We start from the raw sequence: 18,660 nt of genomic DNA on the forward strand, positions 1-18,660 counted from the left end.
AAATGTTGATACAGGATTTTATTGAGAACAAGAAACTATTAAAATCTAATTTCATAATTCCTAGCAAATAATTTCCTTCTAAGTTTTTAAAGCTAAACTTAGTCTAGTCTTATAGACTTTCATAATAAGGCACATCAATTGCCAATATTAATATTTCTGACAGAAGTCAGATCTGGCATAAACAAGAAGGAGAAATATTAATTTTATAGTCACATAGAGGGTAATGGGCATGTGTCTTTAGGGTAACGGCTGCTTAGCCAGTAATTACATGTGTGTTTTCTTGATGTTCTCTCAACTCACAGAATAATTCTTCAGAAAAGGGACAGAGTGGGATATGTTTAAGGATTATTTGAAGCAAACTACATGAATACTAAAATCCAGCAGATTTATATGAAGCAGAGAAGCCTATGCTTAAGACATTATGCAACACTCCAGAACAGGCATTTGTGAACAAATCTCATGAACACATGCAATAAAGCAGATGATGCTCTTTTCACTGAAAAGATTTGGTGTGGGATATACCAACATTGCAAGATGTAACTTTTTAAAGATGTAACCCATGAGTTTCAGGTTGCAATCTTAAACTTCCCTGGGAGTAAGCCCCACTGAATTTAATAGAGCTTACTCGATTAAGTAGGTATGCACAGGACTGTGCTGTGAACAAATTACACAATGCCATGATATAAAAAAATTACTTATTGTGCATTGTGTAATATCAAAGTTTGATTTCTATACAATACAAGGTTGCAAGATGCTTTAATTTTTTTCCCCTGTCCAAAAGTCAAATTTGATAAATTCCATTGCAATTACTAGAATACAGTTTACGAAGATTATATGATAATGAACAACAGAGTCTGGACTCAAGAGTTTGAACAATGCTGCCTGCTTTATCAGGTATTCTTACTATATATTTTTTCCCCAACCAATCATTCATGAGAAGCCAATTGCAAACAGAACCATAAAATTAAAAAGTGATAGAATTGCTAGATCTATTGAATACTGTAATAAGATTTCAAGTATTATAATATCCTGCAATATCCCACAACAAACCTGAAGTACAACACATTCAACATTTATTTGTAGTATCAACCTCTCAGGTACTTGTTTACATTATTTTAAAGTAATAATGAAAGATCTGTTCTATCTTAATTTCTACACTGTATAAAAAGAAAGCACTACACAAAATGCACCAATAACTGAAAAAGGACAGATCCAAGTCTGATATCCTATTATTGTTCAGGAGGTTACTTTGCAGTAACTTTGCTACACACCACACAAACTCACTGAAGAGTGCAAACCAATAATGAATTAAACTACTATGCTGTTTTATTTAAAGTTCACCTTCCATATAAAAGTAAAACATAGAGCTATGGTCATTGTATTTTCCACTAGATAACAAACATGCATAGAATATAATTTTGCCCCCAGTAAGTAAATGATGTAACTATTAATGTCTGGAGTGAAATTCAAGTAATGACTCATTTTCACTATGGAATAAGACTATAAATCTATGGACCTGTTGCCACTGATATCAAATTACAGTGCAAGCACAAGCTGTCTTTAAAAACAAAAACTATTAGTGTTTTCCAGAACATGGAAGGTTTTTATTTTTTTATTTTAAAGAACACACAAACCAGGGCATGCTTTCTACAAATGAAGGACAAGCCTAAAATTCAATTTTAAAGACTCCTTGAACCCACAACCAATATGAAATTATTAACAGGCCTCCTTTTTAAGAGCAAGATACATTTAATGCACTAACAGTGCAATCCTATGCATGTCTCCTCAGAAGTAAGTACTCCTAGGTAAGTACTACAGAATTGCAGCTTACAGCACAATCCTATGCATGTCCTCAGAAGTAAGTTCCATTGTGTTTAATGGATCTAACTCCCAGGAAAGTTTGGACAGGATTGCAACCTTAATTAAGTTAGCGAGATATAGGATAGTGTTCATCCAGTCAGGATTTATAAAAAGTTATTTATTTATTTATTTCACTCTGGTGCCAGTTATGAGACTTTTCAAAGATAGCCATGGGTATAGAACACATTTAACTGGGCTGCATTACAAAAGATCTTCAAGTTCTATGTTATTTAAATGTGTGTGCAACTAGGTTTTAGTAGATTAATTTAAGAGCCTCCAGTTCCTATGCAGCTTTTAATTAATGCTTTTTTTTAAAAAAAACAGAAATGTAATGAACTGCAACGAACAAGACAGATGCTTATAAAAAAACACCCAAAAGAGTTGCCTTTGCTTTAACACTAACTCTGATGCACTTTCCCTAAAGCTCTGAGTACTCTCATGTGTAGACAGACATCTGCATAACTTCATTCACTGCAAGCAGTTCAGTTGTAGGGTACCTGTATTTTCTAACAAAGTCTTTGGTGTGTTGGGTCTGTTAATGATTTCTACAAGCTGGTGCAAGACCATAGGAATATAAGGCTGCATCTCTATACCTAGAAAGACAAAACACAAACTCATTTTAAAAAATGGAATACAAGCTTTCACAATGGCCACCTGAGCACAATCTAAAGTTCAGAATTTACAACTGGCAACAACAATGAAAATAAATTTACACAATGCAAAGCCCTAAAGTTTTACTTAAAAGAGCAATCTTACCCATTTGAATAGAAATTTCTCCAATTGCCCACGTAGCATTGTTACACACAGAAATGAATTCTGGATTCAGGTTGGTTCCCAAAATTGGCATGAAATCAGCTGAAAAGAACACAAATAGACCATACTGTTTAAATTTTCTTATTGCTAGAGCTTCACAGACATGTTCACATTTAATATAATTCTAAATTGACAAGCTTCCAGAAGAACAACTGCCTTTTTATGCTCCAACATCTATTTAATACCCTACCCAGTAACATGAGATCAAAAGTGGGAAATCAATTTTGGCATAAATAGTTTTTTGACCAGCCTGATACCATACCATTTGATTCAATTAAAAACCAAGAGAGTTTCTCCATTGGTTGCAGGAGGGGGAACTATAAATTATACTTTGTTTACATGTCCATGGAAAAGATTTTTCCTGAAGGGATGAGGCACTGAGCTACACTCAGTAATGGCAATTTAGAGTGATGTACACTTTTCACTCTTCTCTTAAAAAACTAGCATTTCTCTTAAAAAACTAGCATAAAATCACCACCATACCAGGCTCACCTATATTACAACTGGAACCTCCCTAAAAACACTATCTATCTGTAACTGTGTTGAGAATGGAGAGGGGGCAGTGTGTTCAGAAAGATCCATTATACCAGTATTGTAGATCATGTTCTTTTCCTGGGAAAATAGGGTATGTGCATGGCTGCCCAGGCCTCTCCCATCTCAGGCAGAACAGTGTTTAGTCAAAATACAATCAAATATCAACTTTTCATAGGAAAACAGAAGATTTTAGATAACCAAATTACCATAGATCCAGGTAACAATAAGTATGCCTGACCTTAAGAGAAATCTAATGGTAGGCAATAACCAACAGTGAATATTTCTTCATATAATTCAAACATTCAGATGACATTCTCGCTGATACAGGAGTATCAAGTACACACTGCCATAGAAAAGCCTGGTAAAGTGTTGCTGCCCCCTTGATTCTCAAACTCCTTGGGAGTATCAGAAGTGAGGTAAGCACACTGGGGGGGTGAGGAAGCAGCAGGATCCCCAGGATCCTGCCGTGGTTGATTGGGGTGATTTTCACTTACCTAAGTCAGTCTTTGCCTCCTGGGGGTGTGGGGAGCCACACATGAAGCCCCAAAAACAGTAAAAAGCAAACACAATCAGAATCCACTTCCTGTTCACAATCAGAAAACAGGAAGTGGGTTCTACTTTTTTTTTCTTTTTACTGTTTTAGAGGCTTGGGGGGGGCTGCAAAGGCTTCTGCAGGGCTTCCCACACCCCCAGGAGGCAGGAGCTGGCTCAAGGAAAATCACCCCTGATCAGCCATGGCAGCAGCACAATCCTGGGAATCATGCTGCTGCCTTTCTTTTTCTTTTTCTTTTCAGGGTGGGGCTTTGTGATGCCCCAGTTTAAATACCTCTGCCCTACACCATTCCTCTCAGGAGACAGAATTATTGTATTCACTGTTATGCCTACAAGTTCTCAAAACTACCCTAAAAGTCCTTAAAATTTGCACATGGAAATCGAACATATCCTCATTTACAGAGCACAATGTCATAAAACTCAAATGATAATCTATTCCATAAGTGTTAAGAACTACAGCAATAACATACCAATGCAAGGCTTCACATGTTGAAAACATGCCTTTGTCAGATCACCTAGCAAGGCAAAAGAACTCTGCCGTACCTCAGGCATTTTATCCTAGAAGAAAAAGATTGAAGCCAATGTTTGTTCTCTTTCAGAAAAATTAATGGAGTGCGTGGGCAAGAGTAATCTGTCTCACCTGCATACACTGGTACATTAGTGTCAGGATATTGCTCCGAGCCACTAACTGCTCAATGTTTCCTCCAAGTCCTTCAGCTAAACCGCTAAGCAAATCAAGAGCCACAATCATGAAGTCTTTATCTGGAGCCTCATACTGGTCTGGCTGAGCATTGTGTAGCTGTAAATAAAGACAATGATTAAGAATCATGCAACATATAGTTCATACTTTTTGCCTTTTTCTTGAAAGCCAACAGCTTTGGTCAAGCGATACTGCATGTCTCTTTGGCAGACATCCCAAACAGCACTTCTGACATCAGATCTTCCTCCACAAATGCTAGCTGCCTTCACGAATGGAAGGAGTATTCCACTAACACAAGGGGTTCTTGCACAAGTGGAACACTCCTGTTGTTCACCAAGGGAGCACTTGACAGCACAAGTGCTAGTTGGGATGCCACTGTTTTACACGTACAGTGTTTTGTAAGCTGTGTTTCCTCATGCTGTAAGACAGGGGTACCCAAATCCCAGACTAGGGGCCACTTGCGGCCCTCGGAGGCTCCCAGGTCCTCGGGGAGCCCCCAGTCTCCAATGAGCCTCTGGCCCTCTGGAGACTTGCTGGAGCCCATGCTGGCCTGACGCAACAGCTCTCAGCATAAGCACAACTGTTCAACCTCTCATTTGAACTGTGGGACGAGGGATCCCTCCACTACTTGCTGTTTCATGTCTGTGATTCAGCAGTGGTAGCTAAGGAAAGGCTGGCCTTGCTTTGTGCAAGGCCTTTTATAGGCTTTTAGCTATTCCAAGACCTTCATTCATTCATATAAATTCCATCTCTAATATATTCATTTATGTAAACTTATTCAAATTTTAAATAGTAAATTAATTATTTCTTTCTCAGCCCCTAACACACTGTCAAAGTGATGATGTGGCCCTCCTGCTATAACAACTAAAAACAAAATTATACCATGGCTTGTGCAAGAGTCTTCTGTACCAGGTTTACACATCGCTGGTACACAGGTTCACAGTATGGAAGGAAGCCAGATTGCAAAGCAGTGGCAACCGAAGATAGGCACTGAAATGCAGAACACAAACACAGGCAAGAGTGAAAGTTACACTTTTCCTTATTGATAATAATGAGAAGGCAGGGCCTGAATGCTGTTTCAAACACACCCCCTACTATGAAACCTGGGCTCCAGAGTAAGATATTCATTTTGACATTATGCAGTCTTTAGTACAATAATTTCTGAGGGCAGGAGGTTTGGTCTAGAGGGTAGCGCCTTCGTTAGCCAGAAGATAACATCGGAATGTCGCCAGTTCGAGGCCACTGGCAGCTCCGTATGGCGAGACCTTGAAGCAGCTGACAAGCTGAGCTGAATTATTCCACCTGCTCTTTGGTGTGAGCAAAGAAGGGTCTTGGCTGCCCTTCATGTAAGAGATGAAGGAGCTGCTTGTCAGCCTGTGTGGAAGGCAACTGGAGGCCAGAAGTGATACCAAACCAGAAAGATCCATCTGAAATGTTGTGTGGTTCGTGCAAGACAGAACCTTTCTATGATTGTAAAAATCCCCTTGGGGATTTAGAAACAGCCTGCCTTGAGTAAATCGCCTTGAATAAAGTCAGAGGAGTAATCCGATGACCAGAAAGGCAGTATATAAATACCCAGTTATTATTATTTCATGGAAAAGTTAGCAACAAGGAAGAAATTCCTTTAAAGACTAGGGGCAACAAATTGCTGCCATCAATCTGAAAAAATCTCTAGATCACACGGTTACCACCACCACCAAAGCCACCCCAGTAGCGTTAGCAAGTGTGGCATTTGCAGAGTGACAAATTTTACCACAAAGTACATCTGTTACCCAGCTTTCAAATTAAAAAAGCCAACCTTTAAAATACAAAGAAGTAGATGCTTCACAAGGGTGTGGTCATACGGCCTAAGATCTGGATTTGGTCAGGTAAGACCCAGAAGAAAACCCCACAGCCATTAGCTTCATTGGTTGTTACAGTTTCCAGTCTAGTCCCATGTAGAAGTAATTTCCAATAAATCCAGTGGAGCTTTCTCCCAAGCAAGCATATAAAGAACTTCTCCATCTGAGGCTACACTCCTAAGCATACTTTCTTGGAGTAAGTCTAACTTAACACAATGGGGCTTATTTCTGAGTAAACATGAACAAGATTGTGCTGAAAGTGTTCCTTACAGTGCCACTACAAGAACAATGAAGCAGTTCATGCATGGGGGGGGGTACAACATTTAACTATAAAATAGCATCATTTACCTCTAATAAAGGAAAAAGATCTTTATCTTCATCCTTCAACATGTTCCATTTCTGGATTAGTGGAGGCATAAGCATCTGAATGTATTCCTATACATAGTGAAGGAAAGTTATGTAATTAAGCACTGCAAATTGCACTGAAGTAGAAACGAAATCTAGAACCTTATGTAATGTTTATATATTTTTGAAAACAAAGGGCAAGACTCCAAAAGGGTTTACCCTGTCTGAGAAGGGTAATGAAGACTCCCCAAGAAATGCATTTCTAATTAAATGGGGTTCTAACTAAGCCTTCACACTAAACAAGTTCCTCTGTGTTCCACTCTATGCATTTCTCAGTACATGTACAAGTATACAGGTCCAGCCTATTTATACACGGATTTTTTATACACCAATTTGACTCAACATGAATGGCCCCTGCAAATGAGAAAGAATGTGTTGATCCCTGGAGAAGGGGAAAAATGCATCCCTTTAAAGTCAGTTTTAAAAACTGGACAGTCCTTTAACAACAGCCTCCTTTATGAGAGAAAGAAAGAGGGCAGCAGGCTAACCATCAATCCTTCTCTCTCCTGCAGACCCCTCCCTTCCCCCAGCACTTGAAAGAAAGGTGATCATTTTGCATTGGTAAAGGGAGGGGCTGAGTGAAGTGCTGATGGATTGCCTTCTTAATGACTCTTATCTTAGAGTCAAAAGGTCAGCAAGGCTGTTTTTCAATCACTGGAGCAAAGAAACTTTGTTTTTTAAATTGATTTGCTATAGTGCATTTTTTTAATCCACATAAGTGCTTGGAACAGAACCCACGCGAATAATTAGTCTCAACCTGTACTGAGAAACAGAAAGAGGAATCTGGTTTAAACCCAGGGTACGGAAGGTCTAAAACTAAAAGGGACAGGACCATGAATAGAGAAATCTACTCGTAACTTCATGATGAAGTCAGTAAGTCAGACCACTCGACTGATAAGATTCCTAAAACACCCTCAGCAAAAATATTTTACAAGTCACTGTAGCCTATAAATAGTTTATTCATTAACAGTTACAGTTTTTAGATGCATTTAAGATTACTATATGAATAAGTGCTGAACAGTATCTCCTTTCCACAGCTTGAAACAAATACTCTCCCATTAGCTTATGTAGCACAACTGCATTTCTCCTCTTTCGCAGATTGTCATTAGCAACATTTCAGAATTAGTATCTCAAAAGAGACTAAGCCCACCAGGCGTTTAAAACTTAGATTAAGAACTATTAACCAAAATCCTTCAAGGAGAGTCAGATGACCTGGTTTGATCCTTGTAAGGTGGTGGTTAAAATCTTCATCACACATAAATTTGTCCATCTGATGATCTGCAGCTGATTGTAAAGAACAATCATCCTCATTCTTTTGTTTAGGGTGTACAAAGCTATTGGGGAGGGAGCTTTGGGATGGACAGGCACTTCATAGAGATAAGATACTCTGTCATCTCTCCCCTAACAATTCCTAGGCTCCCAAAGCTATTTTGCAACTAGGACAGCTACATAGCTAAGTTTAGTTAAGTGTGTCTTACTATCTGCAGGAGTTTAACAGAGGAAATCATTCCTATTTAAAAGTCAAAAATCAATGAAATGCTTCTTTACCTTTATCAGATCTTTTCAATTATAATCTTATCTATTTAAAAGCTTGAACAGACTTATGCATAGCATAAATTATATTGCGATCATGGTACTTCTCATACAAATACGAGATGGAGAAAAGACAGCACAAGAATACTAAGGCTCTACACATGTCCCAATACAACAAATGAGATCTGCAAGCTTCCACATATTTATTATATTTATCACTTAAAGCAGTGGTTCTCAAACTCTCTGGGAGAGTTTGACGCCCCAGTCTGAATACCACTGACTTAAAGGATTACCAAGACAGATTATATTCATTGATTTATCTGCACTACATGTTCAACTCAAGTCTGAGGTAACTAGCATGTATAGCTTTCCATGACTAGCATCATGTCTTTTTTGTAAGACTTCAAAAGAAAAAAAGCCTGTTGTGTAAAACAGTAACTTCACTGTCTTGTACAGACATGGGATCTGAAGTGCTACTCAAGTTCCCACAAAGGGACTGGCTACCTAAAACAGAATTGCTGGATAACAGCCCAGTCCTAAAGGTGGCAGCTCTGCTGCGTGCAATGACACCAAAAAGGCCACCTCTGCATCCAGCAGAACCGCCAAGGCTGCCGGAGGTACCCTCAGGGAAAGCAGACTTTCGTCCTACAATGGGACTTCTCAACTCTGTGCTGCCGCAGTCTAGAAAGAGCTGGTGAAGAGTAGATTGTTTACAGCATGAGTCAGAAGCTTAATTTCAGAATTCATTTCAGCAGTGAGCACCTTAGTAGTTTGTACAAGGCAAGCCAGCATTTCTCACCTCTGTAAAGGGGGATAAGATTTGTCTACCTTATGCATTAGTAATCCTTCCAAGTGAAATAAAATGAAGCACACAAGAACCTAGGAAAAAATAGCTACACACTAAAGAATGTGTTTCAAGTACACAGTTATGTATTTCAAATGGTGATGATCACATTGTCATAATAATCCTTCAAAAAATAAGTCCACAGATGAACATAAAGCAAGCAAAATTCAGACCAGTGGAAGACTTGTTGAGAAAATTTTCAAAGACGATTGGATAAACTCTTCATAGTTTGGGATTATAAACTTAACACTATGTTGAAATGCAGCTGTCTTTCACAATATACTGACATAGGGACTTCTAAAACATATATCTAGAGAAGAAATAAGGAGTTTTAATTAATTGAAAGTATAAGCAATACTTACTGGTTTATTTAGATGATGGCCTACAGAATCTGCTAAAGTTCCTATGGCATCATAAAGAATGAGCAGATTCTTATGCTGGTATTTACTAAATGCGAAGACCAGAGTATCAAGTATATAAGCAAGATAAGGAACAAGTTCTGTACAAGCCTCCTCTTCTAGAGTAGCAAAGGCACTAAGAAGAAAAACAAAACTTTAGTCTGCAGAATGAAAGAGGATACTACTTTTTGGTAGACAAACTAGCAAGCCATTTTTATTTTAAAATGTCAGATTTGTATGTAGGAATGCCTGGTGAAACTAGAACTAACATTAAACAGGAAGTGGAAGTTAACTGCTTCCTATTTAGCACTAGGTCTAGTTTCATCAGGCATTCAGGCTGCTGGCAGCCTGTTCACCTTGCACTTTAAGCTGGAATGCTTTAAACAGGTCTCTATAAACAAGATGCATTTCCTAGTAAGCCTTTGAAAAACATTAATGGGCATGGGGGGTGGCACTACAGTATTAATACATATTAAAATCAATGGTCCCTCATATCCATGGTTTCCGTATCAGCAGGGGGGTCTGTGGATCAGACCCACTCCAATGGATACTGCGACACACCTGTACTGATGAGTTCTTCTCTATATACTGCTTAGAACAGGCCTTGTGTTTCCTTACCATTTATGTTCTAAGTGCCACAGAAAAAACACATGTTAAATTACTAGGGAAGAATCAGACTCATAATGGTGGCTTGGGGGGCAGAGTCACCTTATAATGTGCATAAGTCTATATGTGGACTAATGTGCATATAGAATGAGAAATGTCTATCTGATCAGAAATTCCAACAGAAAACTCTAATACAGGTAACCAAAGCTATACAAAGACCTGGTCAAAGGAACCAATAATTGCTCATAATTTACAGAAGAGAAAAAAGAGTCAAAGAGAGAAGCAACAAGGCCAACAATGCCAGAAAATTTTGCTTTATTTGCAATTATATGCCACTGTTAAATTATTGGAACCACAAGTCCTTGCCAATGTACTGCAAATAACCCAGATGTACTGGTAGAGATCACCCAGATCTCTACCAGTACATCTATAATCTACATCACCCCCAATCTAGATCAAAGATTCAGTATTGGCAAGCAGGAGCTTTTACCCATAATGAAAAAATGTTAGGAATTATCATGTGCTTTGAGAACCACATGCAATATTTTTATAGCTCTGACCTACCTGCAGGCAGCTTCTTGTACTCTCTTGTTGCTATCAAGGATACGCTTCAGCAACTCAGTCATTAATGGCTTCAAGTACGTGTCTGGGGGTTGACTGACTACCCAATGTGCATAGCGGCTAAGAGTCCAGCAAGTAATGGAGCGCACAAGAGCCTTTTTATCAGAGAGGCACTGAATAAGGTGAGGGATTAGCTCGGGAAGATATGGAATCATACCCTGCATGCAGCCTGTAAAAACAGGATAGAAATTAGGAATGTTTAGTTGAACCACTCCTCCACTTACATATAAGGAGCACTAAAAAAAAAATATCCAGGAAATGAGCTGATACCTTGCTAACCAGGTGAAGAAGCACTTTTTTCAATGGTGCTCCTCTTATATTATATTTAGCAGGAGAGAATAACTGTTCTCTTCCCTCTGTCCTCTTCTCTTCTAGTGGTAGTTTGTTGGTGGCGTTCTACATTTTTTAAAGATTATAAGTCCTTCTGTGACAGGGGGTCATTTAGTTATTTTATTTTTATCTGTAAACCACTTTGTGAATTTTTATTGTTGAAAAGCTGTATATAAACATTCACAACAACGGCTCCTTCAGACTAGGGACTCTACCCCAAACTTGTGTAAGAACAAGCGAGACTAAATTTATATATTCAATATGTTTCCAATACTGCTATCTGCTTTCTAATGTGTTGCAGGACCACCAACAATAGAAAAAAATTGTTTCCATTTGGCCACACATTCAACAGACACTTGCCCTAATGAAGAGAATAAAAAGGAACATAAACTGTGGCAAAAGAAATGTAAGAAGGTGATAGGGGAGGCCAAGCGCGACTATGAGGAACGCATGGCCAGCAACATTAAGAGGAATAATAAAAGCTTCTTCAAATATGTTAGAAGCAGGAAACCCGCCAGAGAAGCGGTTGGCCCTCTGGATGGTGAGGGAGGGAAAGGGGAGATAAAAGGAGACTTAGAGATGGCAGAGAAATTAAATGAGTTCTTTGCATCTGTCTTCACGGCAGAAGACCTTGGGCAGATACAGCTGCCCGAACGGCCCCTCCTAACCGAGGAGTTAAGTCAGATAGAGGTTAAAAGAGAAGATGTTTCAGACCTCATTGATAAATTAAAGATCAATAAGTCACCGGGCCCTGATGGCATCCACCCAAGGGTTATTAAGGAATTGAAGAATGAAGTTGCAGATCTCTTGACTAAGGTATGCAACTTGTCCCTCAAAACGGCCACGGTGCCAGTAGATTGGAGGATAGCAAATGTCACGCCTATTTTTAAAAAGGGAAAGAGGGGGGACCCGGGAAACTATAGGCCGGTCAGCCTAACATCCATACCGGGTAAGATGGTGGAATGCCTCATCAAAGATAGGATCTCAAAACACATAGACGAACAGGCCTTGCTGAGGGAGAGTCAGCATGGCTTCTGTAAGGGTAAGTCTTGCCTCACGAACCTTATAGAATTCTTTGAAAAGGTCAACAGGCATGTGGATGCGGGAGAACCCGTGGACATTATATATCTGGACTTTCAGAAAGCGTTTGACACGGTCCCTCACCAAAGGCTACTGAAAAAACTCCACAGTCAGGGAATTAGAGGACAGGTCCTCTCGTGGATTGAGAACTGGTTGGAGGCCAGGAAGCAGAGAGTGGGTGTCAATGGGCAATTTTCACAATGGAGAGAGGTGAAAAGCGGTGTGCCCCAAGGATCTGTCCTGGGACCGGTGCTTTTCAACCTCTTCATAAATGACCTGGAGACAGGGTTGAGCAGTGAAGTGGCTAAGTTTGCAGATGACACCAAACTTTTCCGAGTGGTAAAGACCAGAAGTGATTGTGAGGAGCTCCAGAAGGATCTCTCCAGACTGGCAGAATGGGCAGCAAAATGGCAGATGCGTTTCAATGTCAGTAAGTGTAAAGTCATGCACATTGGGGCAAAAAATCAAAACTTTAGATATAGGCTGATGGGTTCTGAGCTGTCTGTGACAGATCAGGAGAGAGATCTTGGGGTGGTGGTGGACAGGTCGATGAAAGTGTCGACCCAATGTGCGGCGGCAGTGAAGAAGGCCAATTCTATGCTTGGGATCATTAGGAAGGGTATTGAGAACAAAACGGTTAGTATTATAATGCCGTTGTACAAATCTATGGTAAGGCCACACCTGGAGTATTGTGTCCAGTTCTGGTCGCCGCATCTCAAAAAAGACATAGTGGAAATGGAAAAGGTGCAAAAGAGAGCGACTAAGATGATTATGGGGCTGGGGCACCTTCCTTATGAGGAAAGGCTACGGCGTTTGGGCCTCTTCAGCCTAGAAAAGAGACGCTTGAGGGGGGACATGATTGAGACATACAAAATTATGCAGGGGATGGACAGAGTGGATAGGGAGATGCTCTTTACACTCTCACATAATACCAGAACCAGGGGACATCCACTAAAATTGAATGTTGGGCGGGTTAGGACAGACAAAAGAAAATATTTCTTTACGCAGCGTGTGGTCGGTCTGTGAAACTCCTTGCCACAGGATGTGGTGCTGGCGTCTAGCCTAGACGCCTTTAAAAGGGGATTGGACGAGTTTCTGGAGGAAAAATCCATTATGGGGTACAAGCCATGATGTGTATGCGCAACCTCCTGATTTTAGGAATGGGTTAAGTCAGAATGCCAGATGTAGGGGAGAACACCAGGATGAGGTCTCTTGTTATCTGGTGTGCTCCCTGGGGCATTTGGTGGGCCGCTGTGAGATACAGGAAGCTGGACTAGATGGGCCTATGGCCTGATCCAGTGGGGCTATTCTTATGTTCTTATGTACTATAGTCTCAATAAATTTTAAAAAGACTTAGGGGTGACATACCAGAAAGTCATTACCTTATACCTGTTTTCTTTTAAAGCAGAAGAGATTACGTGTTTGGATACACCAAACAGTATTCCAGTATGGCAAGGTAAAGTTAACCCCTAAAACCTCTGACCATTCAATCATATAAGAAACCTCCAATCGGATAACATAGTGCAACAATATCAGGTAAGTAGCAGATATAAGATGCATAAATTAACCGAATGTTTAAAAACTAAATATAATCCAGTGAGAAGCAATACATATTTTTGAATCGGGAAGATTTCAGGAAGCACTGGAATGCAAAATAATCCTAGGGAACCCATTTCTATTATTATGATTAAGGGCAAGAATAGTATGATTCTTAGAGGGACTACAGGAGTTTTTAAAAATAAGGTTACATGAACAAATAAAATAGTTATAATCTATGTTTACAATTACATACTGTACTGTTCACCCAAAACTATTTTGCATGATTATGTTGGAAAAGAATAATGGTGATGGTATATATATACCATGTTTATAGCAGAAACAACCATGACTACTATGTATTGAAAACACCAACTGTTGCCTTCAACAGAACTTTGGCTCAGTTTTGTGAAATACTATTTTAATGAACAATAAAAAAGAGTTACAGTCTGAAATCAGACTGTTAAATTTGGACTTTATTGGAATCAATTCATGCTTATGGATTTAGTTAAATGAGCTACCCTGGCACTGGTGCACAGTATGTAATTGAACAGTAATTTTCAGAGAGTTTACCAAAATGGACAAATTAAATATTTTGTGGAAAGGACATACATATGTACTCTTTTGTAATATTATGAACTTCATATTTGGAATACTGTCTAAAAATTTTTGGATAGGCTTTTTCTGTTTCTTTTAATTATGTTTGATTTTTTCTTTATAAAGGTGGATCAATGTGTCATGTCTACTCACTCAAAAGAAGTTGAAGGCAGCTCACCATTAAGCAGGAAAAAAATTCATAAAGTGTGCTAGCTTGTGGAAGGGTGGAAAATAAGTTGGCAATATGAAATTAGAATAGGTGAAATGAATAGTTAAGCTTGCAAATTTGGCACAATGGTAATAAGCTGGTTGCTAAATAATTGATTCATGTGATAATGGAGAAAATGCAGATTCAGAGTCACAATATAAAGATTACAGATCAAGATGGAAATCAACCAACAATAATCTATTCTGTTATGCATGTAGAACAAACATATATACTAACCAAAAATCAGTCATGGCTCAGTTGGCTACAGAATGAAACAAACCATTTATCTCAATGCCTTGTATAACGGACACTTCTAGAAAGCTTCAGAGAATTTCTGTTTGTTCAATTCAATTTCTACTTTGGAAGTAGAATTCTAATCCACCAACCCAAAATGACAACACCATTGACTTTGCTGAAAGATGAATGAGGTATAGTTTCCTAAAATTTAATATGGTTAATCCACAGCAAAAGTGTTAAAGCTGTTTACCGTTGGCTGGTGCTGGAAAGGTTTCATTGGTTCATAAAATTGTTAATATGTCCAGCTAACTGACAATGCAGCCCTGAATACAACCAACTCTTTCAAGTATCAAGGTTCTACACAGAACTTGGAAAGCACATGAACTCTCTCTCTTTCTCTGTACAGTGTTCTTATTTATTAATTTAAGGCCTATACTCACATACAAGGTGCCTAAAGTACAGTTGTTCCATCTATGGGGAACACTATATAGTCCATATGCATTAGAAAAAATATCTATAAACAGATTCATTTTGGGAAAATATGGACCTGAAGATAGTGTAGAAGGAGAATTTTAGGAGATTCAAACAATGTGATGTGTCCACAGTTCCCACACAGGAGAACAATTAGCATTTTAAATTTGCCTCTCTGGAGAAGTATGTGTCATTTAAGAAGATGGTAGGTCACCTTATTCCAGTTGCTTGGTGTCTATGGCAAAACAAAAATCAGACTTATATAGTGGCCTGCTGTATCAGTGCGCCCTGCACCCACTAATTTAACAGCAACTGTTCATAGATTGAAAATTTATTTTTTAAGAAATTTCACCGATCCTGCTGTAGTCTGCCACCATTTCACAGCTCTCTCTACCTGCAGTACTTGCCTTGTTCGCACAAGTTCTGATAATTTGCACAAATTTGCACCATTTTCTCAGCAATACTACTGCGGATGAGAGCACTCACAAATTTGGGCATCCGTATGGGGTCCTGGAAATAAACCCCCATGGATACTGAGGCCTACTGCATATACAAAAATTATAGGCTTAAGGAAAAAAGCCTTCAGTGTACAACATGATCTTAAAATGAGTTTCAGATATACACTACCATTAACAATGTGTTCTTTTGATTGTAAATTACAGCCTGTAATCCAAGGTTTGACTTACCTTCAGCAATTGCTCCTAGAACTAGAATGCCTGATTCTTTGACTACCCACTCCGGATGAAAAAGCAATTCCTTCAAAAGGGGCAAAATGTGTGGCAGCAATTCATCATGGAATACATTGGCAAGGACATCAAGGGCAGCAGCAGAACATTTCCCTAAAAGATACAAATCCAATACATTTATGAGACATGCATCTTAATTACAAAATCAGCTATCTAAGCACAATTCACTAGAACAGTGTTTCTCAATCTGTGGGTCGGGACCCACTAGGTGGGTCACGAGCCAATTTCAGGTGGGTCCCCATTAATTTCAACATTTTATTTTTAATATATTAGACTTGATGCTACCATGGTATGTGACTGCTTTTGGGGAAATGTTACAGACTTGTACTTTTAACCAAGCTACTATGCATATTCTTTTAACAATGATAGTCAATGGGACTTATTCCTGGGTAAATGTGGGTAGGACTGCAGCCTAGGATGGTTAAAAATTATTTCCACTTGATGATGTCACTTCCGGTCATGATAAAACTTCCGGTGGGTCCTGGCAGATTCTCATTCTAAAAAGTGGGTCCTGGTGCTAAATGTGTGAGAACCACTGCACTAGAAAGTTAGATTTGCACTTAATGACCACAGTTTACTGTTTTCATTTAAAAGCCACGACAGCTAAAGAACTCCTGCTAACTGGACAAAGCAGTGCCCTTTAAAAAGTGGTGTCCTCTTACATTTAACGGGGAAAACAATTGTCCCTCCTCAGCATGGAGTCTTTTCAAGTGGCTGTTGATGGGGTCTGGTCTCCTCTGTTTTTTGTTGGTTTTTGTGAGTCTTTTGGGAACAGGGAACAATTTATTGATTTATTTTGCTATGTAAACTGCTTTGTGACCTGCTCTTGTTGAAAAGCGGTATATAAGTATTATTAATAACAATAACTTCATTACAGAGTTTTAGGCATGACTTCTGTACTTGTCTAAAGGCAGAACTCAGAAGAAAAATTATGTTTATAGTCAGCTACGTAGAAATGACAAGACAGAACCATTGGTTCAAATAATATTCTTTCAAAAGAGCCATCAGGTTAACCATTTTAATTTTAAAAACTTTAGAACAAGCTTAAGTAAAGTGAGGAACCAGACCTTCAGCACAGTGGCTGAATAAGCTTTAAAAGGAACGGGGAGAGTAGGAAGATGAGAAGAAAAGTGTTACCCTAGGACAGTGGTTCTCAACATTCTTAGCACTAGGACTCATTATTTAGAATGAGAATCTGCCATGACCTACTGGAAGTGATGTTTTTAACCTGAAATGATGTCATGGACAGAAGTGACAACATCAATATAGGCTTCAAACCTAAGCCACAATCAGCCAAAGGTCCCATTACACAGGGCACTTGTTCTGTTATTTTGCATAGCTTGGAATTCAAACATTCCAGACATTGAATTGAACAATGTTTGGGTGATTGGCCGCAGTCAAATAAAGCTCTTCTCTTCTAATATTAATACTGATATCAAACATTCCAGCTCCAAAGTTAAAGCAGAGTGCAGACTTGGATGCTTCTCCAACCACACAGCCCTTCCCCCTTTCTAGCATCTCATCACCAGGAGCCTGCCCTGCCCAGCAGCTCTGTATCTTGTATTTTCAATGACGGCTGAGCTAAGTGCTATGTGATCCACCTGAAATTGGCTCACAACCCATCTAGTGGGTCCCAACCTACAGTTTGAGAAACGCTGCTTAGGATATTTGTATTTTACAGTAAATTCATATGGGAATTCGACTTACTTAAGTTCCAGTCAGAAATGGTATCATCATCATCAAGTTCATCATCTTCATCGTCATCCTCTTCAATACCATCTTCTTCATGTTGCTGTGCTACTGTTCGTGAACGATGAAACCGAGGCCTTATGTCTTGTTCACTATCTGGGATGGCTTCATCTTCTTCAACATCTCCCTGTTACCCAAAACCAAACACCAAAGAACTATATAAAGCACTTCAAAGATGCTTTTGCCTCTTTCTGAAACACTGTTAGCTTTTTGAATAAACGTATTTATTTAAAAAAAATTTATTTCACAATTTCCCCCTCTCCTAGTGAGGTATTCAAGTGAGGTATTACAATGAAATACATTTAAAATGCTAAAACCAGCAAATAATCTTTAAAAAAACAAGCAACAGCAGCAGAAACATCAGAGAGGGCATCTGCTCAAAACAACATCACAGCAATACATAATGAACAGAAAGTTTAGCAGTATAAAAAGGTCTTTAGCTAGTGGTGCCACTGAAAGCCTTGCCTCCTCCAGGAGGAAGTGCCACAGCTTGGACACCACCACAGAGAAGGCTCTAACCCAGGTCAGCTCCAAACATACTTTTGTTGGTGATGAATACATAGTGGAATAAAATCTGTGACAGTAGAACACATTATCCCAGAGGATGGGTGATTTCATTTGAGGGAAGTGATCTTTCAAGCTACACGGTTCCCAAGGTGCTTAGAGTCTTGAACGGTAAAAACCTGCACCTCAAATTGCACTCAGAAACAGTGGCGTCGCTAGAGGGGTGCGGGCCGCACCAGGTGATGTGCCAGGGGAGTGATGCGCTAAAATCACGGCTTTAGGGGCTACCCTGTCATGCCATACACCTTTTGGATGCGGAGTTGCCAGCGGAATGCAATGCAAAAAACAGAATTGAAATAGCTCCTTTCCTTCAAAAGTCATGGCCAAAAAACCAGAAAGAAAAAAATGAATGGATCCCTATGGAAAGTGCAAGTGAGCCGTATCGCGCATTTACTCGCGAGTAGGCATACCTGCCTTAGTCTGTCGGAAAGGGCA

General features: G+C 39.3%; 1 protein-coding gene across 1 annotated transcript in view; it reads right to left on the reverse strand.

The window, feature by feature from the left end:
* Positions 1-18,660, reverse strand: part of TNPO1 (transportin 1) — a 53,893-nt gene that overhangs the window by 8,743 nt on the left and 26,490 nt on the right. The window contains exons 11-20 of the mRNA XM_066614373.1: positions 17,620-17,788; positions 15,853-16,005; positions 10,651-10,876; positions 9,445-9,616; positions 6,649-6,735; positions 5,342-5,449; positions 4,400-4,558; positions 4,230-4,317; positions 2,617-2,715; positions 2,358-2,453 (exon numbers count right to left, since the gene is read on the reverse strand). Coding sequence (XP_066470470.1) covers positions 2,358-2,453; positions 2,617-2,715; positions 4,230-4,317; positions 4,400-4,558; positions 5,342-5,449; positions 6,649-6,735; positions 9,445-9,616; positions 10,651-10,876; positions 15,853-16,005; positions 17,620-17,788 — 1,357 coding nt within the window. The remainder of the gene's footprint in view (positions 1-2,357; positions 2,454-2,616; positions 2,716-4,229; positions 4,318-4,399; positions 4,559-5,341; positions 5,450-6,648; positions 6,736-9,444; positions 9,617-10,650; positions 10,877-15,852; positions 16,006-17,619; positions 17,789-18,660) is intronic.

Source organism: Tiliqua scincoides, chromosome 2 (assembly GCF_035046505.1).
Source record: "Tiliqua scincoides isolate rTilSci1 chromosome 2, rTilSci1.hap2, whole genome shotgun sequence".
NCBI classification, from domain to species: Eukaryota; Metazoa; Chordata; class Lepidosauria; order Squamata; family Scincidae; genus Tiliqua; species Tiliqua scincoides.